This window comes from Emiliania huxleyi (assembly GCF_000372725.1).
Source record: "Emiliania huxleyi CCMP1516 unplaced genomic scaffold EMIHUscaffold_283, whole genome shotgun sequence".
Taxonomy (NCBI): Eukaryota; Haptophyta; order Isochrysidales; family Noelaerhabdaceae; genus Emiliania; species Emiliania huxleyi.
The window spans coordinates 28,440-53,893 of NW_005199907.1; the positions used below are offsets into that span (position 1 = coordinate 28,440).

A 25,454-nucleotide genomic window follows, 5' to 3' on the forward strand; every position below is an offset into this window, starting at 1 on the left:
CTGCTCGCCGCCGTTGAGCGCGCACGCACGCCGCCAGCTCTGCCGCTTGGCGCGCGGCACGCCACGCCTCCTTTGCTCGTGATCGGGCCTCACGCCATCGGCCGGTGGCTGGAGCGGTACCAGGCCCGTCTCTCCCCACCTCTCCCCACTTCTCCCCAGCTCTCCCCATTTCCTCCCCAGCTCTCCCCAACTCTCCCCATCTCTCCCCATCTCTCCCCATTGTGATGGCTCGAGCGGTCCCAGGCCCTGCTGCCGCCGGCCCGCCGGCTCCGCGTCGCCTTTGCCCACAACGAGGCTGTGAACAACCCGCGCTGCACGGAGCGGCACTGGCTGCTCCGCCAGTCTGGGCTCGGGCTCGCCTCCCTCCGCTCCGTGCGAGTGCTGCACTGCCCCGACGCGTGGGGTGTCGTCCTCGACGGCAAGGCGCCCACATCCCCCCATACAAATCTCCCCATCTCTCCCCATCTCTCCCCATCTCTCCCCACCTCTCCCCACCTCTCCCCATCTCTCCCCATCTCTCCCCATCTCTCCCCATCTCTCGCCATCTCTCCCCATCTCCCCCCACATCTCCACGGCAGGGCGCCCCTCCGGCCGTGCCTCCGGCCCTCGCCATGCGCCGCGGCTCTGCGCCCTCTGACACACGCGCCCGCCCGCCGCCAGGCGGGCTGGCGGCTCGTGTACTCTGGCGACACGAGGCCGTGCTCCGCGCTGGCTGCGGCCGGCGCGCGCGCCACGCTCCTCCCCTCCTGGACCTTTCCCGGACCTCTCCTGGAACCTTCCTGCAGGTGCGGGCGCCACCCTCCTCATCCACGAGGCCACCTTCAGCGCCGAGCAGTCCGCCATGGCGCTCCGCAAGCGGCACAGCTCCACCTCCGAGGCGCTCGGCGTCGCCGCCGCGATGGGCGCCTACCGCACCGTCCTGACGCACCTGTCTGCGCGGTACGAGAGCGAGGCGACGACCCTCCTCGCTAGGCGACACCGAACCCACACTGGGTTCGAGACTCTGGAGGTATGGTACCAGGCGTCGGCAGCGTGGGCAAGCAGCTCGTCCATCGTCGCCTACGACGGCCTCACCCTCAACCTGGCGGACCTGCCGCGGTGCACTGCCGCCGCGCCGCCCATCGAGCGCTTCTTCAAGGCCGTCGCCGCCCGAGAGGCGACGGCGGCCGCCGCGGAGAGCGCGAGGCTGGCGGCGAGGTCCGTCTCGATCGAGACGTCGCTCGAGGTGCAGAGGTGGCTCGAGGAGGTGGTGGCGACCGTGGTGAGGACAGCGGCGGGTGGGCCGGGCTGAGCAAGGCGAGCGGGCCGTCCCGTCCCCGCCTCCGCCGCCCTCTCCGCCGCTCGGGGGCTGCCGATACTCACTGCACGGTGCGAGCCGCGCTCTCGTCTCGCCCCCGCCACCTCTCGCCCCTCCCGCCGCCCTCTCCCTCGGCCCCGCCTCTCGCCCCGCCCGACCCCGCCCTCATCCTCCCCTCGCCTCCCCTCGCGCAGGAGGAGGAGAAGGAGCTGCTCGAGACGCTGCAGCGGTTCGCCTGCCATCAGGGCCAGGGCGGCGGCAGAGGCGGCGGGTGGACGCGCGCGGGCGGTCGGCGAGGCGGAGGTGGCTGGCGCGGGAGGGCCGGCGCGGGCCGCAGCGGAGGCGGAGGCGGAGGAGGGCGCGATGGAGGCGGAGCAGGAGCCGGAGCCCGAGGCGGCGGCGGAGGCGGGGTCGGAGGCGGCGGCGGCGGGGCAGCCGAGGCGGCCACTGAAGCATCGTCGCACCTCCGCTGCGCAGGGCGCGGCGCAGCTGGTGGCGGACGTCGAGGCGCTGGCGAGGGAGGGCGCCGACCGCGACTCGGCTGTGCGGAGCTGCGCCGCCACGCTCGACTGCAGCTTGCCCGCCCACCGCCCAGGGTGCGAGGTGCCGCTCCTCGGCCGCAGCCGCGCCAGCCGCGGCGCGCCTTCTCCGCCTCGGCGTCGGCGACGGGTGGGCAGCTGCAGCCGCCTCCTGGTGACCGTGGACGAGCCACGGTCCATTTTCTCCGCCCCTCCCTCCGCCGCCGACTCGCCGACGACTCCTGAAGGCAGGCATCAAATATTTCAAATGTCTAAGACGGAGAGCATCTTTGCTGGAAAATGTGTACCAGGGACACTGTGATGCGGGGCCGTGGAGGGGTCCGCCTCTCACACACCCTGAGTCGTAGCACCTTAGCTGTTTTTTCTATTTTCCGCGCGCGACGCAGCTTGCGCCCACAATGACATAACTCATGCACCTGATGACGGCCGCCGGCGCCTCGGCGCCGGCCGACGCCGTGTTCAGGTTCACGGCTGGCGAGGCAATGCAGACCGAGGACGACGACGAGGACGCCGACCGCTCCGAGGAGTATTCCGACGACGACGGGAGGGCGTCCGACTTGTAGCTGGCCTCACCCATATCTTACCCTCTGCCCCCCCCCTCCTGCTACCCCCCAGGCTAGATGGAGTAGTCACAGATAGCCCCACACAGCCCCTTACCCCGGGTACTACCCCTTCACCCTCGCCTCGCTGTGTTTCTGAACACGTAGACGACCACGCTGTGGGGGTTGTGTTATAGGAGTAGGAGTGGGGTGCAGGTTGCTCACCCACGGCACCGGGCCGGTGCTTGCACTTTGAATGCCGTGGGGCTCCTGCCCGTGTCCGGGCGTGGAGATGCGAGGGTCGCCCCCCCTTGCCCCACCACTTTGTGTGTGTGGAGACGTTTACCTTACCTTACCTTACCTTACATAACTCATAAGTCTTTATCGCTGCCCCAAAGTAAACGATAGCGGTCACGCCGTAGCTCGCGCATAGAAGCAGGAAGCTAGGCAGAGGCCGCATCGCGTTCGCTGTAACAAGTTTGATCCAAAACAAGAACAAGAACACAAGTTTGGCTCTAATATAGCGCGCGGATAAAGCGCGCGCGCCGCGCGAGACCACAACTTGCGACACGCGATGAGGTGGGAGGGGTAGTGCAGGGGCTAGGAGAGATGGAGGGCTCGCCCCCGAGGCACGGCGCGTGGGTAAGAGACGCCGAACTCCAGGAGGATCCGCTTACGCGCTTCCACTGGATCAGGGTCAAAACAGGTCAGAGTGATACCCTCCTCGTAGAGCGTTTGCGAGAGTTCGCACTTTCTCTTTTTCGTACCGCCGATGATGCTGTTGCCCCTGAAAAGAATTTTACAACAAAACTCCCTCGCACAACACTGGGCACGGGACTGAAAAGAATTTAAACGAAACAACTCTCGCTCACAGCAGACAGGCTCGACACCCTGAAAAGAAAGAAAGAAAAAGACAAGCCAAGGGAGGGATGGGAAAGACACGCCGGCGCCCCCACACAGGGATTTTAAGGAGAGGGGTGTGGTGCGCTAGCCGTCGCCCACCCTTGGGCGTCCGCCTCTTCCTATCTCTCTTCGCAGTCTCTCGAGCCCCTGAGTTTGTATCAGGGCGTTCGGAAATTCTTTTTTCGGGTCGCAGGAGAACGTGCGGTGTGGCTGGGCGGGGCGGGGGAGGGGGTGTCGTTCAGTCGTTGTGCCGACGCGAGTCACTCCTCGCTGTCACTCGACACTCGTAGTCGTACTCACGTAGTAACTAAGACTCAAAACAAACCACGCCCTCACATGCAACTGTAAACAAAACAATGTCGTCTCGCCCGCGGCGCCGGCGGCCGGCGGCGCCCCGACTACGGCGCTCTACGCGGCGCTCTCTTGGCTTCGCGCGCCGCTGCGGTCGGCCACAAAGAATGTGAAAAACGCACCTCAGCCCTGCGTGAGACCGCCCTTGAGCGCCGCCACCGTACCCTTGAGCTCCGCCACCTGGTCGAGCGCGTCGCCGAGCAGCCCCTTGGCCACGCCGAGGTGGCGCAGCTGCTCCACGCTGCCGCTCGCCCGCACCTCGGCGGCGTTGTCCGCCACGTAGCGGCGGCACTGCGCGAGGAGCCGCCCGTCGCCCGTCGCGTGCGCCGCCTCGAGCAGCGGCACGGCGCTCGCCGGCCCGACGCTCTCCTGCAGCGCCTGCGCGCAGAGCAGCTCGAGGCGCGGCACCTGGTACATCTGCGCCAGCTCCCGCAGGTCGAGCGCGCGCTGCGCTCTGCCGCCCTCCTCCTCGCCGAGGTCGAGCTGGTCGGTGAGGAGGTAGCGGACGAGGGCGGTGAAGGTGGCGAGGTCGGTTTTGCGCAACGTCACCTCGGCGGCGTCGCGCTCCTTCATGCCGATGCCAAACATGGTCCGAAAGACCACGGACCGCACGCAGATGACGGCCTTTGTGACGTGCTCGACGCGCTCCTCGTCGTCGCCGACCAGGAAGGTGACCATGCCCTGCGGGAGGGTCTCGTCGCCCCACAGCTTTCCGAGGTCTGCCGCGAGGGTCGAGGGCGGCACCACAATCGGCGCGAAGGTGGGAGGCGGAGGAGGCGCCGACACGCAGACATGGCGGAGGGAGGGCCCCGAGGAAACCAGAAGAGCGCTGCCATCGGCGCTGGTGGCGACGGCGATTGGGTTGCGGAAGTGCGCCGCGCCGCCCACGCCGTCCGCGCTACCGCGAGTGCCGCTACCCGCGAGAGTGGTCACCGCGCCCGTCGCCACCTCCACCCGGCGGATCTTGCGGTTGTGTGAGTCAGCCACAAACAGCGCGCTGCCGTCCGGGCTGACGGCGACGCCGTATGTGCCGTAGAACTGCGCCGCGCCGCCCACGCCGTCAGCACTGCCGCTAGTGCCACTGCCCGTAAGCGTGGTCACCGCGCCAGTCCCCACCTCGACCCGCCGGATCTTGTGGTTGCTGTAGTCCGCAACAAACAGAGCGCTGCCGTCCGGGCTGATGGCAAGGTCGCTTGGGTAGTGGAACTGCGCCGCGCCGCCCATGCCGTCAGCGCTGCCCACGGTGCCGCTGCCCGCCACCGTCGTCACAGCGCCCGTCGCCACCTCCACCCGCCGGATCTTGTGGTTGCCCGTGTCTGCCACAAACAGAGCGCTGCCGTCCGGGCTGATGACGACGCCGCGTGGGAAGTAGAACTGCGCCGCGCCGCCCACGCCGTCCGCGCTGCCGCTAGTGCCACTGCCCGCAAGCGTGGTCACCGTTCCAGTCGCAGCCTCCCCCTGCAGGATCTTGTTGCCGTCAAAGTCCGCCACAAACAGAGCGCTGCCGTCTGGGCTGAGGGTGATGCCGCGGAGGCCGGCGCCTTCCAGGGTTGCCACGCTGCGCACGCGCCCGGCCGTAGAGACGTGCAGCACCGCATTCTCAGTGGTGACGTACCAGGCGCCCGCGTGATCGCTCACGACGCCTTTCACGTCGCCTGCAGCCGGACGGCCGTCCTCGCCCTCGAGCGGCAGCGTCGTGACCTGGCCGGCGACGCGCGCGCCAAAGAGGGGCGCCTCGAAGCCATCCGCGACCGCCACAGCCCCGCCGTCCGATCCGCCGTCCTCGCCGGCGGTGCGGGCGCGCTTGCGGGCGGCGGACGCCATAGACACGCTGGGTTCACGTACTGTGCCGTACCGGGTGCCAATTCCTGAAGGGGAGCAGCAGCTCCTGACCACGGCGCCGCAGGCGCCTGTTGATAGGTCCAGGTGATAGCCCTGGATGGGCAATGCATACGCCTCACTGGGCCTCAGATCCCCCGACCGCGTCCCGGTGCTCTGTGGTCGGATTTGTGACGCCGCCGCACCGCGCCGCGGCCGGGGGCCCTCCGGAGGCCAAGGATGGCCGTGACGGACCGGGACGAGCTCTAGTAAAGATATATTCCTTTTTGTCCAGTGCGTACCATCCACCACGTTTGCACGCCGCGCCGCCGCAACGCTCGCCGTCGCTGCGCGCAAGACGTCCATCTATCAGACTATCTGCGCGTCGACGTGAACTCGCCAAAACTGTGAGGCAATGTAGCGCTCACCTCCGCCATGGCCGTCTCGAGCTTGGCGAGCGCAGCCACAGCATCCGGGGCGTTCGAGTTGTACAGGTTGACGCTTTCGCTTAGGTACGTATTGCCATCGTAAAGGTGGTACAGCTGGTCGTCGTCGAGATAGTAAGGGTAGTTCTCGGGGAGCTTGCCCTCGAAGAGGCGAAGGTACTGCCTGTGCTCTGGTGGAAGGCCCTGGTGGTCCACCGGGATGCCTTGGTCTGCGAGCGCCTGGATGAGGGGAGGGGAGGGGGGGGGGGGGGGGCAGGGAGGTGAGGACAATTCTAGCAGCATGTAGTACGGTCTTGGGGCAGTGGCAGGTGCTCGGCGGTCACCTGGACCTCGGGCGGGAAGCGCTTGGCCAAGTACTTCCAGCCGTCCCACGACACGACCGCGCGCGTGTAGAAAACCTCGAGCAGGATGTAACTCCGCCACCTCCACGGTTCCAGCTTACCCGCCGAGACAATAGGAAGGGAGTGTACTCAGGCAGTCAGGGACGGATGAGTCAGCACATACTAAGAGCACCTAAAGGAGCAAGGCATACAGCTGTGAAGTGGTCTCTCCACTGACAGGTACTAATAGCACTTGTGGGAGGGTCGGACGATGAAAAAGAAAGAAAGAAAGAAAACGGGCACGCCAAGGGAGGGATGGGATTGATTGATTGATGGGAAGGCGAAACACAGTCCGACCAACGACTGGGACACCAACGCGATGGGAGGACGATGAGAGCGCGTTCGCTTTCTCTTTCCTGCCCAGTGTTGTGCGAGGGAGTTTCTTGTAAAATTCTCTTTCCTGCTGTGCCATTTGTAGCGCCAGTCCGAGCCAGTCTGCTGTGAGAGGGCTTCCATGCGAGAATTCTCTTTCCCGATGTCGCAAAGGTGGCTGCTCTTTGTCGCCGCCGCTGCCTCCGCCCGCGCGTGTTCGACCTCGCCCGTTGCCTACTCCGAGGTCGAGGCTGCGGCGGCGCGGCTCGGGTGCCGGCTGTCGGCGCGCGTGACCGGCCCTGCCTACCGCCTCGAGCTCCTGTGGGAGGCGCGGCCCTGCCGCTGCATGCGCAACCGTGGCGATCCCCGGCCCGTCGCAGCCGATGCTTGCCCCGTGCCACTAGGGCCCCGGCGAAGAGGAGCCGAGCCTGCTCGGCTACAGCGATGGGTTCACGCTGCCGACTGGCGTGGCGCACCTCGAGAGCATCCAGGCGTGAGGCGGCGTCTCGCGGCGGCTCTCGTGGAGGCAGAGACGCCAACCGTGGCCGCCCCGCTGGCAGGTGCGCCGCTACTCTGGCTACTGGAGCCGCTCGCGCCTCAACCGCGACGGCCGCCGCTACGCCGCCGTGCCGAAGCTCGACCAGCACGGGCTTGGCTTGTTGCTGTCGGTCGGTGGGGCTCCGCCCTCCCTTCGCCCTCTCGCAGCCTCCCTGTGCTCAGTGGAAAGTGGCCCGTCGCCCTCTTTTCACGTCTCGCCCTCTTCACCCACTCGCCACCTCCCCGCCCCGCCACCTCCCCGCCCCGCCACCTCCCCGCCCCGCCTCCTCCGCTCGCAGGCGTGGCCTGCCTCCTCCTCGAGCGGTGCCCCTTCCGAAACACGTGCGCCCCTGTCGGAGCCCCCGCCGCCGCCTCCCTCCACCCCTCCGCCTCCGCTTCGACTGACCAAAGCCCGGCCCGCTTCCCTCCCCAGGCGCGCGCAGCTGCTCGCGATCTACGACGAGCCGCGCCAGCACGCCACCCTCGTCCGCTACTACCGCCGCCTCGGCTTCGCGGCCCTCCGAGAGGTTGGCGACGGCGCAGGCTCCTTCGGCGACCAGCTCGCTTGGGGCGGCGTCGGCACCCTCATGGAGACCGACGTCTCCGCCTTTCGCAGACGCTGGGGCGCCTCGGTGCGACGCCTCGGCCGCGCCGCGGACGGCGGCGAGGAGCAGCTCGGCGACGCGGGAGGAGGCGAGGAGGAGACGAGAGCTGCTCGGGTGTAGTGCGCCCATGGAGCGGACGGGGCGGTGTGCGCGCGGCGCAACAAGGGGTGCCGCGCGACGCAGGATGTGTGGAGATTGCTCACACAAAGGAGTCGGCCAAGCTATTTGCCGCTGTTTTGCTCTGTAGAGCTCTACGTACTTTAGCTCACTGGGGAGAAAAGAGAGAGGGGGGTTGTTCTCTAGGCCCCTAAAGGCCCTACGTTAGCAGTTGCTGATGCCGCTGGCGGAGACGGGCATGCGCGCGCACCACGTTCGGTATTCATCCAGTAGGTTGCGCTTGATGTCAGGGCGCATGGTTGACTGATCGTGCCTCTCGCCGATGTCATCTCTCAGATTGTAGAGCGCCACCCCACCCTCGCTGCCGCGGGCATAAACGGTGGAAAGCTTCCAATCGCCCCAGCGCACAGCAAAATGTCTCTTCGACTTCCAGAAGAGCAGGTCGTGCGGCCGTCGGCTCGTCGCCTCCCCTCTCACGAACGGCAGGAGGTTCGCGCCGCTGAGGTCCGTCCCGCTTGGAATGTCGGCGCCCGCGGCGGCCAAGAAAGTCGTGTAAAAATCGAAGCTCATCACCGGCTCTGTGTATACCTCACCGCGAGGGATCGTGCCCGGCCACCGCATGATGAAGGGCACGCGGATGCCGCCCTCTGCCAGCTGATTCTTGCCACCGGAAAGCGCCCCCTCGTCTGGAGCTAAGTGCCTCGCCGTCCTCGCAGGAGTCGCTTAGGCGGCTCCCGTGGTGTACCTGTGTTAGTGCCAGTGCGCGCCAGTCCCGTGCCCCGTGTCGTGCGAGGGAGTCCCTTTTCAAATTCTTTTTTCGCGAGTCGCTTAGGCGGCTCCGGTGGTGTGCCGGTGTGTGTGCCAGTCCGCGCCAGTCTGCCCCTTGTCGTGCCAGTGCCACGGAGGAATTCTTTTTCGCACCCGGCCCGAGAGCGATATGCCATGTCACGTTTATTTCTTAGCATCGAAGGCTAGCTTACATAAAAATCCGCGCCAGTCTGCCACTTGTCGTGCTGCGCCGAATTCTTTTTCGCACCCGGGCGCGGCCTTGGGTCGCAGCCGCAGCCATACTGACAACTCGGTGGCGTCGGATTCACGACCCAGCTCATCGCGAAGCATGGGGGAGCCCGCACCCATCTCCCTCGACACTCTCACTGAGCAGCAGCAGGAAGCGCTTGCGTCCGCGAGGCTCATCGCAAAGGAGGCCGGCTGGAAGCTGGACGAGTTTTCCGAGTGGACGCTGCTCCGCTTCCTCCTCAAGCACCGCTGGAAGCTGTCGGCCGCGGAGAAGCAGATCCGCAGCACCGCGGCGTGGCGAGCCGAGGTGGGCGCCGACGCCATCCGCGCCAGCATCGCCGCCGGGCTGCAGCCGAGGGACTGGCCAGCCATGGACCGGATCTGCCCGCACGTGCTGCTCGCCTTTACAAATCTTCCGACGGACGACGGCGATCGGCTCACCTACGTGGACGCCAACGACGTCTTCGAGGTGGATGCCTTCTTGAACTGCGCCACCGCGGCGGAGATCTTTGTGATTAATCTGTACGTCCTGGAGCACGCGAGCTACCACAACGACCGCCGCTCGGCCGCCACCGGCCGCCTCTGCCGCTGGTCGACGCACTTTGACGCGCGCGGCATCGGGATGCGGCATATCAGCGTGAGGGTGGCGTGGAAGTTCAGGCCCTGCCTCCCGCTCGCGGACAACTTCTACCCCTCCCTCTTTGGCTTCATGCTCACCGTGAACGCCGCCAAGGCGATGGCCGTCTTCTGGAGCCTCGTCTCGCCCTTTGTGGGAGAGAACGCGAAGCAAGTTGCCATCCTCGACACCGAGTCGAGTCCGGGCGCCCTCCTCTCCCGCGCACCCGCCTCGTCGGTGCCCACTTGCTACGGCGGCTCGCTCCGCCGCCTTCCCGTCGACGAGGTGTCTCGCCTCCCCGCGCCGCCAGAGCGGTTCGACTACGGCGCCGCCTACCCAAACGAGCTCGGGAGGTGGCTCGCGTCCGGACTGCCGGCTGCAGCCTTGCCAGACCCAGCGAGAGGGGGCGGGGACGAGGTCGGAGAGACGGGCATCTCCAGGTAAGCGCCGTCCCGGCGCTCTGGAGGTGGGGCGGTGGCGCTCTTGGGAGAGTGGCGCCGCGCGCTCTTGCGAATAGCGCTGCTGGAATAATGGTTGGAGTACTTGAGGTTGAAAAAAGAACCCAGCACGGCGGCTACGCGCGTAGATCTCGACGTCCCTGAGAGAGGCAGCACACCGAAAGACCAAGAAGCGCGAGGCATAGCCACTCGAAGCGACTGACGTCTCGATCCCAGTGTCTTGGAAGATGGAGAGCCGGAAAATCGGTCTTTTGATCGCGCTCGTGGGCATGCTTGGTGCAACGCCCGACGCGATGCTGCTCCGATTGGAGAACGACGAGGGCGCCCTTTCGAGCACGATCCTCATCTGGCGGTACCTCCTGGTCGGAGCCATTCAGTTTGCGATCGCGAGCTCTATGTCCGGCGTGCGCGGCCTCCTTCGGGCCAGCACTTTAGCGCCAAAGTGCAACTTCGCCGCCGCGCTCCTCGTTACGGCCTCCAACCTCGGCTTCGTCTTCTCGCTTCTCTGGGTCATCCCTCACCGCACGTACAGACACACACACACACACACACACACACACACACACACACACACACACACACACACACACACACACACACACACACACACACACACACACACACACACACACACACACACACACACACGCACGCACACAGTGCCGCCCCTCGCGTGACCTGTGAGCGGCCCCAGCCATGCTGGTCGCGGCAGGTGGACCCGGCCAAGTCGCTCCTCCTCATCAGCCTCAACTCGCTCTGGGCGGCGCTCCTCGGCTACGCCGTCTGCGGCGACGAGCTGCCCGCCCGCACGGCGCTCGCGCAGGGGGGCGCTCTAATCTCGCTGGCGGTGGTCTTCGTGCCTGACTGCTACGAGCTCACGCCCGACGCGCTCGACCTCATCCCGCTCGCCACGGGCATCGCCATGGCGGCCTACCTCACGCTCGCGCGCTTCGTGGCGCTCCGCCTCCCCCGCTCCTCGCTCGAGCTCTCCCCCGCCCTCGGCCCTCTCGCCGGCCTCGTCTCTCGTCCCTCGCCTCCTAGGAGCCTTCTAGGAGCCTTCTAGGAGCCGTCTCCTATAGGCTCGCTCGCCTCGATCGGCTTCGCCGTGGCGATGCAGCGGATGCAGCCCAGCGGCCATGCCAGCGGCTCGCGCCTCACGCCCCGCTTCTTCCTCTTCCTGAGCCTGAACGCTGCCGGGATCGCTCTCTACAACACCGCCCTGGTCCTCTGCCCTCGCTTCATCACCGGCGCAGAGTGCGCCCTCGCCCTCGATCTTCTCGTAGGAGCCTTCTCGGAACTTTCTAGGAACCTTCTCCTAGGCGCAGAGTGCGCCCTCGTCCTTCTCGGGGAGACTGTACTCGGCCCGGTGTGGGTGCGACAAGTTCCACGCACATACGGCTGCCCCCTCTCATCGCGCCTTCACCCGCCCTTCCGCCTCTCCCACCCACACGCGCACTGGGCCTTGATGGCCGTGTGCCAGCTCCTGCCCGTGTCCGGGGGTGGAGATGCGCAGGGTCTAAGCCTGGCCCTTGCCCCACCACTTCGTGTGTGTGGAACAGTTTACCTCGCCCTACCACCTACCCCACCCCCTACCCCACCCCCTCTCGTGTGTGTGGAGAGGTTTACCTCACCCTACCTCTACCTCACCCTCCGCAGGTCTTCTTTGCCTTTGGCGACGCGCCCGACCCCTTCACCGTGTACGGAGGCGCCCTCCTCCTCCTCACGCTGCTCGTGCACGAGGCGGAGGGGCACTTCCCTCGCTCGCTCTCCCTCCCTCCACTCCCTCCCTCCCTCCCTCCCTCCCTCCCTTCCCTCCCTCCCTCCACTCTCTCTTGATCTCGTGGAGCAGCAGCATCGGGAGCACACATGTCATCTCACGCCCGTTCTCCCTCTCTCGCGCCAAAAGTGTGGCGGGCATGCGCGCGGCCGCTCTGGCCCCCGACGGCCCCGCCGGCAGCGACAGCGTCGACCCACCTCGGGCAGCCTCTTCGAGCGGTCGCCCCACGCAAGGCCGCACGTCTCCCCGCCGATCAGCCGCGGAGGCACGCTCTACCTCTCGCCCCGCGCCGAGCCGGCCTCGGCCCTCCTCCTCCCCGCCTCGCTCGGCCAGCCGCTGCTGCCCGACGGAGCGCTATCGGGAGGCGGCGTGCCGCTCCGGCGGCCAGAGGGCGGGGGAGGGTAGCAGCGAGAGCGACCCGGTGGAGATAGAACGGAACCGGGCCGGAGAGCAGAGACTGGTCCGGAACACTATAGTAGATAAACAAGCGAAGTTTCGTGTCGCCGTCTAATTTCACACGCACCTTACACACGTCGTGAGACGCGGGGGGCTGTACTCTACGACCCACTCACACCCCTCCACGCTCCACCCCACGAGAGGGCTTCTGTGTACCTTGGTGCGCTTTGAGTCACGCGTTCCACGACGGGCACGAGCTCAACTCTGACTCGTGGATGTAGCAGATCCCGCCGTTGCAGCGGAAGCCGGCGCCCTCGCGGTGCCACCCAAAGCCCGCCTCACAGAGACCGAGATCGCGGAGGTGCTGGCGCAGCGCCGAATCCTTCTGGAAGAGCTCCTGCTCATTCTGGCAGACCGCCGCCTGCGTGGCCTTGAGCACCGTCGCCACCTGCGGCTTGAGCACTCGGATCACTGTCGCCTGGCTGGCGCCCGTCTTATCCACCACCCAGCCAAGCAGGTCATCAGCAAACGGCCCGCCCTGCTGCACACCAGACAGCATCGTGACCAGCTCGCGCCGCCGCGCCTGAGACTCGTCGTACCCAAGCGAGACGCACGCCTCCTGCAGCGCCGCCGTGATCCGCTCGTCGTCGCTTCCGCTATCGCTCTCGCTGCCGTTGTCGCCCCCGGCCACACGCGTCTTCTCCCGCTGCTTGGTGCGCTCCACCGGAGGCCCCGCCCCTGCACCGCCACCGCCACCGCCGCCGCCACCGCCGCCACCGCCGCCGCCGCCGCCACCGCCACCGCCGCCACCACCGCCGCCGCCACCGCCACCGCCACCGCCCCCTCCACGGCTGGCGGACGGCGGCCTGGTCGCCCGTCGGGTCGGTGGAAGCGGTGGAGGCGGCGGTCGCTCAGACCGGCCGCGTGCGAGCGCCTCGAGCGCCGCGTCTGCGTCAGCGCCGACAAAGGCGGGCGTGTCCTCCTCGCCCGCCCCACCGAGGCGTACCGCGCGGGCAGAGAAAAGCTCGTCGTAAAGGGACTCTGCGTCACGCGCGTTCGCCCAGCCCGCAAAGCCGCGCAGCGCCTCGAGCGCGGCGCCGACGGCGCCGCCATCGCGAAGCTCGATCCCCTCGGCGCTGCAGCGCCGCCGCAGGTACGCCTCGACGTCGGCGGCGTCCCAGTCTGGAAACTGGAGGCGCTGCTTGAAGCGGGAGGCGAAGCCCGGGTTCGCGACAGCTAGCATGCGCTGCATCTCTGCCGGGTAGCCAGCCAGCGCGACGATGGTACGGCCGCGGTGCGCATCGGTCGAGAGGAGGTACGTGAGCTGGTCGACCGCCTCGCGCGAAAAGTAGCCCTGGCCGAGCGAGTAGGCCTCGTCAATGAAGATGAAGCCGCCCGGAGCCGACGCGAACAGCTCATTGACCTTTGTCTTGGTCTGGCCGACATAGTCGCCCTGCAGGTTAAGTGCCGACTCGCAAGCAAAGGCGTCCGACGTGAGGACGCCGATTCGAAAGAGCTCGGAGGCCAGCAGCCGCGCCACCGTCGATTTGCCCGTCCCCGACGCGCCCGTAAAGATGTAGTTGCCAACGTGCATCGCGGGCGCGTCGGGGGCGAGCTTGCCGTCGGCGCGAAGCCGCGCCGTGACCGCCTCAATCGCGTCGAGGTGCGACAGCACGTGCTCGCACTTGTGCATCGAGGCGAGCCGCTCACGTGCGCCGCACCCCTTGTCGGCGCTCGCGGTGCCGAGCACGTCGCCAATCGTAAGCTCGCCATTGGCCGCGGCCGCCTCGCCGCGCGCGGCCAGCGCCGTCTTGGCGCGGCCGAGTAGCGAGTTGACCGCGCCGGCGTTGCCAAAGTTGGGCTGCACGCGCTCGCGAGAGAGGCTCGCGAGAGCCGCCTTGCGCACGGCGCGGGGCAGGCGGAGCCCGTCGCGCGCGGCTGCGCGGTGGAGGAGGAGCTCGAGCTGGGCGTCAGTAAAGTCGGCGAAGCGGAAGGCCGCCTCGAGGCTGAAGCGGCGCTGCAGCCCCGGGTTGGCGTCGCGGAGCATCCGTTTCATCTGCGGCTCGTACCCGAGCAGCAGCACCGCGACGTCCTCTCCGGGCTCGTTGTGCACCAAGGAGACGAGCGTGTTGATGGCGGCCTCCCCGTACGACGAGCCGTGCAGACAGTACGCCTCGTCGATCACTAGCACCTACAGGGGTACGAGCCGTGCCGCGATGGCGAGCCGTGCAGCGAAATGCTGACCAGCAGCTCTCTCTCTCTCTCTCTCTCTCTCTCTCTCTCTCTGTGTGTGTGTGTGTGTGTGTGTGTGTGTTTGTGTGTGTGTGTGTGTGTGTGTGTTTGTGTGTGCGTGTGTTGGTGTGTTTGTTGTGTGTGTGTGTGTTTGTGTGTTTGTTGTGTGTGCGTGCGTGTGTGTGTGTGTGTGTGTGCGTGCGTGTGTGTGTGTGTGTGTGTGTGTGTGCTGTGTTGTGTGTGTGTGTGTGTGTACCTTCCCCCTCGCCGCCTCGAGCAGCCGCGTCGTCTTCTCCTCGCTCTCGCCCACCGCAGAGCCGAGCAAGTCCGACGCCACCGCCAGAACCACACCCCCGTCACTCAGGTGCCCCGTGCCTTTGAGCACGCGGCCGTAGATTTTCGCCACCGTCGTCTTGCCCGTCCCAGGATTGCCGAGGAAGAGACGGTTGAGCGGGACGCGCAGGGGGTGTGCGCCGCGCAGCTCTCGCTTGTGGTTCGCCTCCGCGAGTCGCACGAGAGCGGCGGTCGCCTCCTTCACCTCTCGCAGCCCCACCTTCTCCTCGAGCTCGCGCAGAGCCACGCCTAGGGGAGATCTGGGGAGATCTGGGGAGGTATGGGGAGATATGCAGCCAGAGCTCGCGCCGAGCCACGCCGAGCGACGGAACGTGCTCCGGCGTCGGCGGCGGCCCGATGACGTCCAGGATCGTCAGCGTGGTCGATCGACCGCCACCACGCTCGAGAGCGCGGGAGTAGGCGGCCTCGTACACCTTGCGCACCTCCCTCGCGTTGCCGAAGCCCTTGGTGCCTCGGCCGCGCGCCGCGCGCCTCGCCGCCACCTCCGCGACCGCCGGCTCGAGAGTCCACATCCGAGTTGAGACTGAGTCGACGAAGATGTCGCGGAGGTCCGCCTGTTCACAGCGGGAGGTGTGAAGCGACGCTGTTCACAGCTGGACGATGATGTCGCGGTAGTCCGCCTCGCTGAAGTCCTCGAACTCAACCTCCTTGAACCGCGAGCGGAGCGCGGGGGCGTGCGCATAGAGCTTGCTCTCGATCTCCTCCTTGGTGCCCGTGAGGAGGATGGAGAGGCTCTCGCGCGAGCGCTCAGCGTGATCGGCCAGCAGCGAGAGCACGGCGCGGCCTTCGGCGGACTTTTTGGGCTCAATCGCGGCCGCGTCGTCAACCAGCAGCACCGACGCCTCCTCGAGCCGCGTCGATGCCTCGTCGACGCCGTCACGCGCCAGCGCCTCGCCCGTCGTCTCATCGATGTCGTCTGCACAGCCCTCGCGCAGCCCCAGCTCGCAAAGCAGGCCGGCGAGGAGTCGTGCGACCTGCGCGCGCACAAAGAGGGGCGGTGGGGGCGAGGGGTGGAGAGTGGAGGTGAGGGGTGGTGGTGAGTGGAGGCGAGTGGTGGCGGCGGGGCGGGGGTGGGTGGGTTCGCGACCGTCGTCTTGCCGGTGCCGGGGTTGCCCAACAGCGCAAAGTTCAAAGAAGTCTTTTCACGTTGCTGCTCGAGCAAGCGCTCCTCCGCAAGCATGCGCGTTGCGAGGCCGACGGCGAGCGCCTTGACCGCCTTCTGGCCGCGCAGCTTGAGAATTGCGTCGAGCGAGGGGTAGCTCTTACCCTCGGCGTCGCGGTTGGCGCGCCACTGCTCCTCCGGGCTCTGCTCGCGAGGCGGGCCGGCCGCAGGACCGGGCTTGGTCGGCGTGCCCAGCCAGGGTTGTGCCGAGAGGGTGCGCTGCGCCCCGTCCTCAGCTAGCATGGACGCCTCGACTTGTGTGATCATCTTGGCGAGCGACGGCTCCGCGGCCGTCGCGAGCGCGAGGCACGAGAGCGCCGCCTTGGACGGCTCCGCGGCCGAGGCGAGGCGGGCAAGTGTGAGTAGCGCGACTGGGTGGCTGCGGCAGGCCGGCTCACCCAGCGCCCTCTCAGCCTCGCCCACGTCGGGCCCGCCAGGCAAGCTGGCACAGGCGAGCGCGAAGAGCGGGCGTGCAAAGGGCCAGTCGCCGCTCTGCTCGAAGGCGGTCGCCGCGTCGTCCCAACTGCCCGCCGCGAGCGCAGCGAGGCCAGCGCTCGCCCAACGCTTCTCGGCCGGTGCGATCGGAAGCAGCTCGAGGGGCGCCCGCAAGTCGTCAAAGAGGGCGCAGAAGCCGGCGTCATCCATCTGCAGCCGCGTCGCCGCCTCCTCGCGCGCCTCGAGCTCGCGTCGCGCGCGCACGAGCACCGAGGCTGCCGCCGCGATGGCAGTGTGGTCGTGCGGCAGCCCCATCTCGACCGCGTGCAAGAGGGAGAGCTGAAGGGCAGCGGCGCGCTCCGCCGTCTGAGTGTACTTGGCGTCGAGCGGGCCGACGCAGGGCAGCGCCTCGCCTTCGAGCTGGATCACCGCCGCCCGTCGGTTGCGCGCGTGAGCAGACACTGTGGCGGCGCCGAGGCACGCGCGAAGCCTGAGCCGCAGCAGAGCGCGGGCGGAGAGCCGGCGCCGGGCGTACCGTTGCAGTAGGCGGGCCCCGAGTCGGGAGACTAGCTGGGCGCGCGCCACCCGTTGCCGCGCCTTGCACTGCATCCTCAGCGCGGCTGCGGACGCGTTGCCGACGAGGAGCTCGTAGATCGCCCTCGCAGCCTGCTCGCACCGGGCAACCTCGATGAACGGGGAGATTCGCTCTCGCTCGCCATCCGCCGCGCGAACCGCCAGGAGCCGCCGCCACCCACTCTGCAGAGCGACCACTGCACGCATCTGATGTCTTGCTGCGCGAGCGGCCGCGGCACGCGCCGCCGCAGCCACGAGAGTCGCGCAATGGCGATGGTGGGCGCTGTAGCCGGCGGGCGGCAAGTACGTGTCGCACCCAACCTCACGCGCCAGGCCCTTTGCGAAGGGGCCTCCCAGCAACGAGGGCACCGCCTGCAGCGCCTCGGCCAAGGCAAGCGTGCTGCTGAATTGGAGCGTGATCACCTGCCGCGTCCAGTCCGCTGCATCGAACGCCCCGCCGAGCGACGGCCAGTCGACGCCGAAGAAGTCACCGGGGCTGCGATTCGGAGGGACCGGCAGACTGCGCACGAGGCCCTCGGGCCCGACCACGCCGATGACAGAGCCCGGCGCCTGGCACTCGGGCACGCGCACCTGCCACGCCGCGGAGAAGGAGCTGAAGAGGCCGGCGAGAGCGTCCGGCACTGCGAGCTCCGCGCGCAGCTGTAGCCTCCCTCGGACACGGTCGACCAGGGCCGACTTGATGTCGGCCACCTTGAGCTGCAGCAGCGCAGGCCCCGTGCCGCCGGGAAGCGGTCTGGCGGTGACCAGCAATATCAACTGCTCGCTGACGACAACCTCGCTATCGCCGGCGTCCCACAGGCCGACTTGGACATTGGCGGCCGTCTGCAGCGGCTCCACCATCTTCTCGGTAAAGGAGACAGCGGCCGGAGCCGGTGCTCGAGAAGGGTTGGCCGACGGCGCGGTGGCGCCTGCAAGAACGGGCGGCGGCTGGGCTTGAGTCGCGAGGGAGGGAGGGGGGGGGGGGGGGCACAGGGGAGGGAGCGGCGGCGCCGAACGGATCTCGGCCAACCCCTCCGTAGCCGCCAGCAGGCCCGCCGAACGGGTTGTCTGCGGCAGCCGGCTTTGCGGCGAACAAGCTCGGTGTGGCCACCCGGGCAGCGGCTGCCTTGGCCCTCTCAGCGGCCGCCGTAGCAAGCCTCGCCTCCTCGAGTGCCGCCTCGCTCCCACCAGCCACAGCACCAAACGCGCCCGCCGATGCGGCGGCGACGCCCTTGTTCCCCTTGGCGTAATCCTCGCAGCGCAGCTCCGATGCGGGCCCGCCGAGCGGCGTGGCCGCCTGCATCTGCCGGACTGCCTCGGCGCCAGCGGCGGTCAAGGGGTGGCTGCCGCTGCCACCGCTGCCACCGCTGCCGCCGCTGCCGCCGCTGCCGCCGTCGCACTGCAGCTGCGCTCCCGGGACGCCGGGCGGGTCGTCAGAGTAGTACCCCACCCCTTGCTCGCCCGTCCTGAAGACGTAGCCAGGCCGTGCGCCCGCAAACGCCGCCGCCGCCTCGAATCGCGGTGTTAAAGGGCTGGACCCGCTGCCGGTCGAGCCGAAGCCTGGGAACGGCATCGGAGAGGCGCCTGCTTGCCGGCTGCCTCTGCCGCCGGCAGACGTGAAGGGGGAGCCTCTGCCCTTGCGCCCCTGCGTCGGAGTGGCGGAGGCGCCGATGCTGAAGGCCCCTTCGAAAGTCAGGGCCGCTGCCGGGGCAGCCTTGAACGTAAACAGCACTCGAGTGTCGCAAACGTCGAGACCGATGCTCGTGAGCGTCGAGCTCCCCCCAAAGTCAAGCTGCGCATTGTCACGCGGCGTCATCGGCACATTGGCTTGGAGGCTGACGCCGTTGACGCGCGTGCCGTTGGTCGAATACAAGTCAACCAGCTGCACAACGCCGGAGGGGTCGACTCGGATCTCCGCATGCCGCGAGGAGCAAGAGGAATTCTCGACCACAATGTCGCAGCTCGACGAGCGGCCAACCGTGTGCACGCCGGGCTTGAGCTCGTGGGCCGTGAACAGCGGTGGCGGAAGCAGCGAGCCGTCGCGCCGGATCTCGAGCACGGAAAAGACAGACGTCGAGCTGTAAGGTGACGCGGGAAAGCGCAGCTCACCGCGATTGACGTGGTACGTTTTGCCTCCGCCATACTCCACCTTCGCCGTGTTTGCGAAGAGGGGAGCATCGGCTGCAACGTGCTCGAGGATGGTCGCGTCGCCGTACCGCGGGATGTGCACCCGCGATCCGACCGGGAACCTCCGCGTCGGCCCGTCCGCTCGCCACCTGCGATAAACGGGTCTGGCGGGAGCGGGCGACGCCATTGTCTCGGCGGATTTCGATGGCTCGGCCTTGAGGCTGGCCATCGGATTGAGGCACAGCAGGAGCGCGCAGCCGCCAGGGCAGGCGAGAAGTGCGGACTCGACGTCGAGCGGTGTGGCGAAGGCGAGGTGCAGCGCCGACTCGGCCGAGAAGACGTTCTTGTCCTCGCAGGCGGCTGGGGCGAGCGTGGGGGTCGGCTGGCAGAGGGACGGCTGGTGCACGCGCGGCTGCAGGCCGGAGGTGCGGACGTGGATGATCTCCTGCGTCACCAGGGCGTCCCGGAGGTCGGCGGCCGCAAAGGAAAAGGTCGTCTCTCGGGCCAGCTTGTCGCGAGCAAGGCACGCCGGCACGTACTGCCCAGACGTGGTGGGCTCGGCGGACTGCACAGGCTGGCCGCCACCTCGGAAGCAGATGCGATCTCGCGCGGGAGAGAGCCACAGCAGGCACGGCCCGATCTCCCATGTGCCGATGCGCGCCGTCGTGAGCCAAAAGGCGGGCGGCGCCGGCAGCTTCGACGAGAGGTAGCCGAGGGGGCGGGAGCGCGCCACCCCGACTCGATCCTGCAGCGCCTCCTTCTGCCTCGACCACATCAGAGCCTCGGCTCCGCCATCCCCGCTGAAGGCGATCGCGCCACCCGCGCCGCCCAGCCTCGGCTCGCGCCTCTTGACGAGCACCGGCGACTGCGTGCCCATGTCGACGGTCCAGTCGAAGCCGGCGGGCCAGCCGCCCTGACCGCTCCACGCGTCCCCGGATTTGGCGAGCACGCGCAGCTGCAACGTTGCGGCGCCAGCGGAGGTGACCTTCACCGCGACCGCGACAGCGGGGCCGCCGCCGCCGCCGCCGCCGCCGCCGCCGCCGCCGCCGCCGCCGCCGCCGCTCTCGCCCGCCGCACTGGGCGCGACCACTTCGCACAGCAGCCGCTGTCGCGGCCGGTGCATCCAGCAACGCACATGGTGCGTGCGCGTCGAAGCCGGGTCGAGGCAACCTGCGGCACACTGCTGCGCGACCGCCCACGAGATCTCCGAGTCGACGCTGCTGCCGGCGGCAAGGCTGGATGAGTTTGAGTTTGCAGACTGCTGCCGGCGGGCCTCGGCCATCAGAGTCGGCAGCGACGGCAGCGAAGCCACGCAGCGGATGCACGCTCTGAAGGAGCAGCCGGCGGTGCACGTCAGGAACCGGACTGCCGCCGACTCCTCGTAGCACACGCTGCACTTGCGGTCGCCGTACTCCTTCTGCGCAGCGCACCGATGCCGGTGCCACGGCAGCAGGATGTCCGGCGCACGCATGGGTGTTCTCGAGCCGATCGATTGGCGGGAAACTAGAAGAATTTTACACGCGCCTCGCACAACACTGGGCACGGGACTAACCCTCGGGCAGAGGAACGAGAGAAGAATTTTACAACAAAACTCCCTCGCACAACACTGGGCACGGGACTGGCGCGCACTGGCACTAACACAGGTACACCACGGGAGCCGCCTAAGCGACTCCTGCGAGGGTGGCGAGGCACTTAGCTCCGTGCACCCGCCCACCCCCGCCACAGGCAAGCTCATTCACGACCTGCTCTGCGATGGCCGTGTGAAGAACGACTGAGATGCGCTGCTTCTGCAGCCCCAGCCAGCTCTTGGTGGTCCAAGTCACCTCATCGAGGTACTGGGCCCGCGTCAGCTTGTTCTGTAGCACGTCCGCCGCCTTCCGGAGGATCTCACGGACCCCCTTTCCGAACCCGCCGAACGATTCGAACAGCAGCAGCTGCACTTCGACGCCCTTGTAACTAGAAGAAACACCGTGCCCAGGCATGTACAGGGAATTCTCCATCCTCGCTTTCCTGTTTCTCAACAAGAATTCTAGGAGGGTATCACTCTGACCTGTTCCGACCCTGATCCGACTGTGATCAGAGGACCTACAGGGAATTCCAGGTGAGTTGATTTTTGCTCGGCCGGCACTCATCATGAAACTCTGCAAAAACCTGGCCGGCCCCTGCGGTGCCCCTACCTACCTACCTACCTACCTACCCTACTTATGGAAACTAAAAAGAAATCACTCGATGGGTGAAGGTGAGGTACTATACCAACTAAGTGATGGTTGGTGGTACTCTCCTGCAACCACAGTCCTTCTTGTGACATGGCAGGCCACTCTCAGGCCCTACAAGCACCAGATCACACATGTTGACATCGTGATTTCCGCGGAAATTTTCTTTTTCTGCTGTGAATATTCCGGCGTGAAGAGAGGCAGAGGGAAAAACCCGACGGGAGGGCCCAGACCTACCCTACCTACACCCCGTCATGAGAGAGAGATTTTTAGCAATACCAAACAAATCTAACACTCACGCGTCATTTGGGGCCTGGAGCCCTGTTCAGAGAGACGCGCGCGCGAGACGTGCAGACAGGGTTGCCAGGTGAGAGCGAATGGCGTGGTTCACTTTGTTTTGTCATGACCACATGAGTGCCGGCTGCCAAGCAAAAATAAACTACACCTGCACTTTTAACAAAATTAACTCGGGGGCACAGGACGCGGTACAAACGGGGTACACCTAAAGGCACGGGCTGCCTGCATGCACGAACGCCATGCACATGGACATGGCGCGGAGCAGCATCGTGTTGGTGTCGAACCCGAGCGGGTCCTCCTCCCAATCCCGGCGCCCACCCTCCGCGTCGTCCTGCTCATCGTGCGCGTCGAGGGAATTCTCCATCCTCCTTTTGTAACAAGAATTCTCGAACAAAAAGAAACTCCGTTCGCCGCGCTCGTCGCGACTCGCGCTCGTCGCGCTCTGCGTCGCGCTCGTCTGCTACACTTGCCTCCAGACCACTTTACAGCCCCAGCGATGATCAACCTCCTCCCGCTCAAGCTGCGCCTCTGGCTCGAGCAGCGATACGTCGAGCGCCTCACGCCGACCGGCCACGGCGAGAGGAAGCTCGGCCAGTTCTCGGGAGCCACGGTCGTCGACCATCAACTGTGGGACCAAGTCCTCAAGGCGCACCTGACCGAAAATGTCACCATTGGCGACGTGGCAGGCATCAGCACTGTCGACTATGCAGCCGTCGCGAGCGACGGCCGCTTCGACCAATACCTCGCTCAGCTCGCCGCGGTCGACCTCGACAAGATTCCGCCGGCCGAGGAGTTGGCGCTGTACATCAACGCGTACAACGCGTTGACGGTCGGGCTGATCGTGGCGCACGAGCGGCGCGGCGGGCCAGCCCTCGCGTCGATCAACGAGATGAGCACGCCAGCTGCCAAGGTCCAAACTCCGCTGACGCGCGCCCGGCCAGCCGAGAGTAAGCAACCCCCGCCCCGTGCCGCAGGTGTGGGACGTGCCTGCGGGGCAAGTCGGCGGCGAGCAGCTCTCCCTCGGTGAGATCGAGCACCACAAGCTCCGCGCCCGCTGGAACGAGCCAGCGCTGCACGCCTGCATCGTCTGCGCCAGCGCCTCGTGCCCCAACCTGCGGCGCGAGGCGTTCTGCGCCGCCCGGCTGCGCGAGCAGATGGACGAGCAGGTTGCCACGTGGTTTGCGAACCCGACCAAAGGGCTCGCTTGGGACGCCGGCCAGCTGACGCTCTCGAGGATCTTGCTCTGGTTCTCAAAGGACTTTGGCGGGCGGCAAGCGGCGGCCGACTTTGCGCTGCGTGCGCTCGGCACCTCGCACGCAGCCGAGCTGCGCAAGCGGTCGAGCTTCGCGACCCGATACTTTGAATACTCGTGGCGGATAAACAGGACTCCGAATTAGCTAGTTTCGAATGTTGTTTGTTTTCCCGCCAGCCTGTACCGTACTTTATGTCCCTGCACGCATTCCGTCCTCACCCTTCGCCACAAGCCGACAACAGAGAAGAGCGCGGCAAGAACGGGCTGGACCACAACAACTTCCATGACAACTTCACACAATCTTCTCACAGATGCGAGATGGGCATACTGTCCGGACCGGCGCGGCGCTCGGTGTGGAGCAAGCAAGACACACCCACCCCCCATCGGCGCGCGCCCGAGCTTTGAACGGCCGCCAGGAGCACCAAGAGGACTCCTCATGGCTGTGCCCAAGTGGGCTTCGACCGGCCTCGGCTGGGGGGGCGGGTTGTCCCGGTTGCGGACGCGTTGCAGCCCCCTGGCGCGTGGGAGGGTCAGCTAGCAGCTCAGCACCCCAAAACTGCCCCCTCGGCGGCATACAGCACTGCCAGCCAGCCTCTTCCTCCTCCTCAAGGGCTGTACTATGGCCATATTGCGCCGCTCTGCCTTAAGCATTAGTCCTAGTGTGGACGGTTTTTTTGCGGTATCTTGATGTATCTCTCCAATATCTGACTGTATCTCCCCGTGTGGACTAATGCTGGCACACGGCACGCGTCGTCACTCAGCCGCGGAGAACAGGCGGTGCAGCGCGCGAAGCGCGCGCGATCTGTACTTTTAGGCTGGATCCGGCCATTCCAAGGGTATACCTTTGAGAATCCCCAGCGTCCCTCCCTCCTAGTCACACACAATCCGCTCAATATCTCGACTCTCGAACACGAAGTGCTGCGATCGGGGTTGGCCGATTTCTTTTTTACTTTCTTTTTTGGGGCCCTGTGGGCACCCTAACCCTTTTCATTATCAGCTACATACACGCGCTCGGCACCGGGCACCGCCTCGGTAAAAATGCGCCTGCGGGCGGACCCTCACAGATCACAGATCACACACACCAAGCCCGCCACGCGATCTCTACAAGGAAGAACACGATCTCTCATTGGAAAAGGGTGCACCACCAACTAAAAAACTCGGTCCCGTCAGCGCTTATAGGAAGCGAACGTGATCATCAGTTGGTGTGCTCGCGCGGTGCTGCTGAAGTATCCTTTTCGCCGCCGCGATGATTTCGACTGCGAGCAAGAATGAGAGCCGTCCAGGCCAGATCGGGTTCAAGCTGACCCTCCTCGCCGTTATCGGCACGCAGCTCTCATCAGATGCCGCAGTTGCGCGGCCTCTGATTCTGTCACCGCTTGTTTCGTATAGGCGCGCTTTTCGTTGTCAAGTCGATGGGCGCTGGTGTCAGGCACATGGCTTTGGATTCGGTGAGAAGCGATGCAGGTAGCATCTCTAGCATCCCCCCCCCCCCCCCCTTCACCGCCCATCCGCAATCTGCAGGAGGTGAATGCGAGAGCGGCGCAGGCCGTCTCCCACGGAAAGATTCGGGACCTCATCAACTACATGTCGCGGGCGGTCGAGTGCGAGGAGGAGGAGGCGCCCAACTACACGCTCGGCTTCGTTCTCACCTTCGTGGCCGGATCCGCGACCACGCTCGGCTCCCTGGCTATTTGCTTCGTCAAGGACAGTGAGAATCCCAAGAAGATGACCGCGGCGGCACTGGGCTTTGCTGCGGGCGTGATGACTTACGTCTCGTTCGTCGACGTCCTCGGCGCCGAGTCGCCCGAGTTCTTTGGCTCGCACTTCGCGCCCGAAGGGTGCGAGCGGCGCAAGATGCAAGAGGCTTTTGGGCCCGAGCCGGGGAACGCTGGGCCAGTGGTCGAGGAGGGAGAGACCATCTGGGTCCGGGTGTGCGTGGCTGGCTTTTTCTTCCTGGGCATCATCCTGGCGATGGGACTCGACGTGTGTGTGGACTGCCTCTTCTCTGGCGGCCACGGCCACGGCCACGGCGGCCACGACCACAGCCACGACGAGGAGGCGAAGGGTGACACTGTGACCCCCGATAAGGAGGAGGAGAACACGTCGCTGCAACGCATCTCGATGGTAACCTTCTTCGCGCTCGCCATGCACAACTTCCCCGAGGGCATCGCGACCTTCTTCGGCGGCGGCACCGGTTCCTTCACCGTGCCGATCGCCATTGCAATGCACAACATCCCGGAGGGCATGGCGATCGCCATACCGTGCTACCAGGTCACCGGCTCGTTCTGCACCGCGGTACGCAACACCTTCATTGCCGGACTCGCGCAGCCAATCGGCGCGGCGTTCGGCTGGTTCCTCATCGTGCAGCTGCAGATCGATGACCTGCCCGCCTTCACCTACGGCGCGGTCTACTCCCTCACCGCGGGCGTCATGGTCTGCGTGTCGATCATGGAGCTGCTACCGGAGGCCTTCGCCAGCGCTCCCGCCAACTACGTCATTTGGTTCGTCTTTGCGGGGTTCGTGATGATGGAGTTCAGCATCATCTGCCTCGACCTTGCCGGCGTTTGAGCTGAAGAGAGGCGCTGCAACCCGCACCAAACTCACCGTGCAGCAGCTGCTCGGCATACACACGTTAGTAATGCCGGGAAGGTGAAGGGGGTTGCGCACGGTCGGGTGGTGGACCTGGACTGGAGCGCACGTC

The 25,454-nt window shown here is 66.6% G+C and overlaps 7 protein-coding genes across 7 annotated transcripts in view; 4 read left to right on the top strand and 3 right to left on the bottom strand.

Annotated features, from left to right (window-relative positions):
* EMIHUDRAFT_116205 (hypothetical protein) overlaps positions 1-2,399 on the top strand; it is a gene marked incomplete at both ends in the record, with an annotated part of 4,505 nt that extends 2,106 nt beyond the window's left edge. Inside the window, 3 exons of the mRNA XM_005776117.1 lie at positions 786-1,233; positions 1,543-1,893; positions 2,300-2,399. Of these exons, the coding sequence (XP_005776174.1) occupies positions 786-1,233; positions 1,543-1,893; positions 2,300-2,399 (899 nt within the window). The remainder of the gene's footprint in view (positions 1-785; positions 1,234-1,542; positions 1,894-2,299) is intronic.
* Positions 2,400-3,752: 1,353 nt separating this feature from the next.
* Positions 3,753-4,346, bottom strand: EMIHUDRAFT_367892 (hypothetical protein; the record flags this gene model as incomplete). Its single annotated transcript, XM_005776118.1, has 1 exon — positions 3,753-4,346. A coding segment is annotated over one exon (594 nt), but the record flags the coding sequence as incomplete, so codon positions are not given.
* A 2,402-nt stretch (positions 4,347-6,748) lies between these two features.
* Positions 6,749-7,847, top strand: EMIHUDRAFT_116207 (hypothetical protein; the record flags this gene model as incomplete). The annotated part of the gene is made up of 4 exons (XM_005776119.1): positions 6,749-6,979; positions 7,146-7,257; positions 7,422-7,464; positions 7,556-7,847. The coding sequence occupies 4 exons, from the start codon at positions 6,749-6,751 to the stop codon at positions 7,845-7,847; spliced, it is 678 nt and encodes a 225-aa protein (XP_005776176.1).
* A 201-nt stretch (positions 7,848-8,048) lies between these two features.
* EMIHUDRAFT_239146 (hypothetical protein) lies at positions 8,049-8,414 on the bottom strand (the record flags this gene model as incomplete). The annotated part of the gene is made up of 1 exon (XM_005776120.1): positions 8,049-8,414. The coding sequence occupies one exon, from the start codon at positions 8,412-8,414 to the stop codon at positions 8,049-8,051; it is 366 nt and encodes a 121-aa protein (XP_005776177.1).
* A 547-nt stretch (positions 8,415-8,961) lies between these two features.
* On the top strand, positions 8,962-11,771 carry EMIHUDRAFT_116208 (hypothetical protein; the record flags this gene model as incomplete). Its single annotated transcript, XM_005776121.1, has 6 exons — positions 8,962-9,894; positions 10,163-10,444; positions 10,648-10,960; positions 11,015-11,189; positions 11,255-11,261; positions 11,592-11,771. The coding sequence occupies 6 exons, from the start codon at positions 8,962-8,964 to the stop codon at positions 11,769-11,771; spliced, it is 1,890 nt and encodes a 629-aa protein (XP_005776178.1).
* A 2,129-nt stretch (positions 11,772-13,900) lies between these two features.
* On the bottom strand, positions 13,901-14,899 carry EMIHUDRAFT_74303 (hypothetical protein; the record flags this gene model as incomplete). The annotated part of the gene is made up of 2 exons (XM_005776122.1): positions 13,901-14,299; positions 14,597-14,899. Coding segments are annotated over 2 exons (702 nt in total), but the record flags the coding sequence as incomplete, so codon positions are not given.
* Positions 14,900-21,997: 7,098 nt separating this feature from the next.
* Positions 21,998-25,321, top strand: EMIHUDRAFT_116210 (hypothetical protein; the record flags this gene model as incomplete). The annotated part of the gene is made up of 4 exons (XM_005776123.1): positions 21,998-22,411; positions 22,476-22,797; positions 24,143-24,201; positions 24,275-25,321. The coding sequence occupies 4 exons, from the start codon at positions 21,998-22,000 to the stop codon at positions 25,319-25,321; spliced, it is 1,842 nt and encodes a 613-aa protein (XP_005776180.1).
* Between the last annotated feature and the right edge of the window lie 133 nt (positions 25,322-25,454).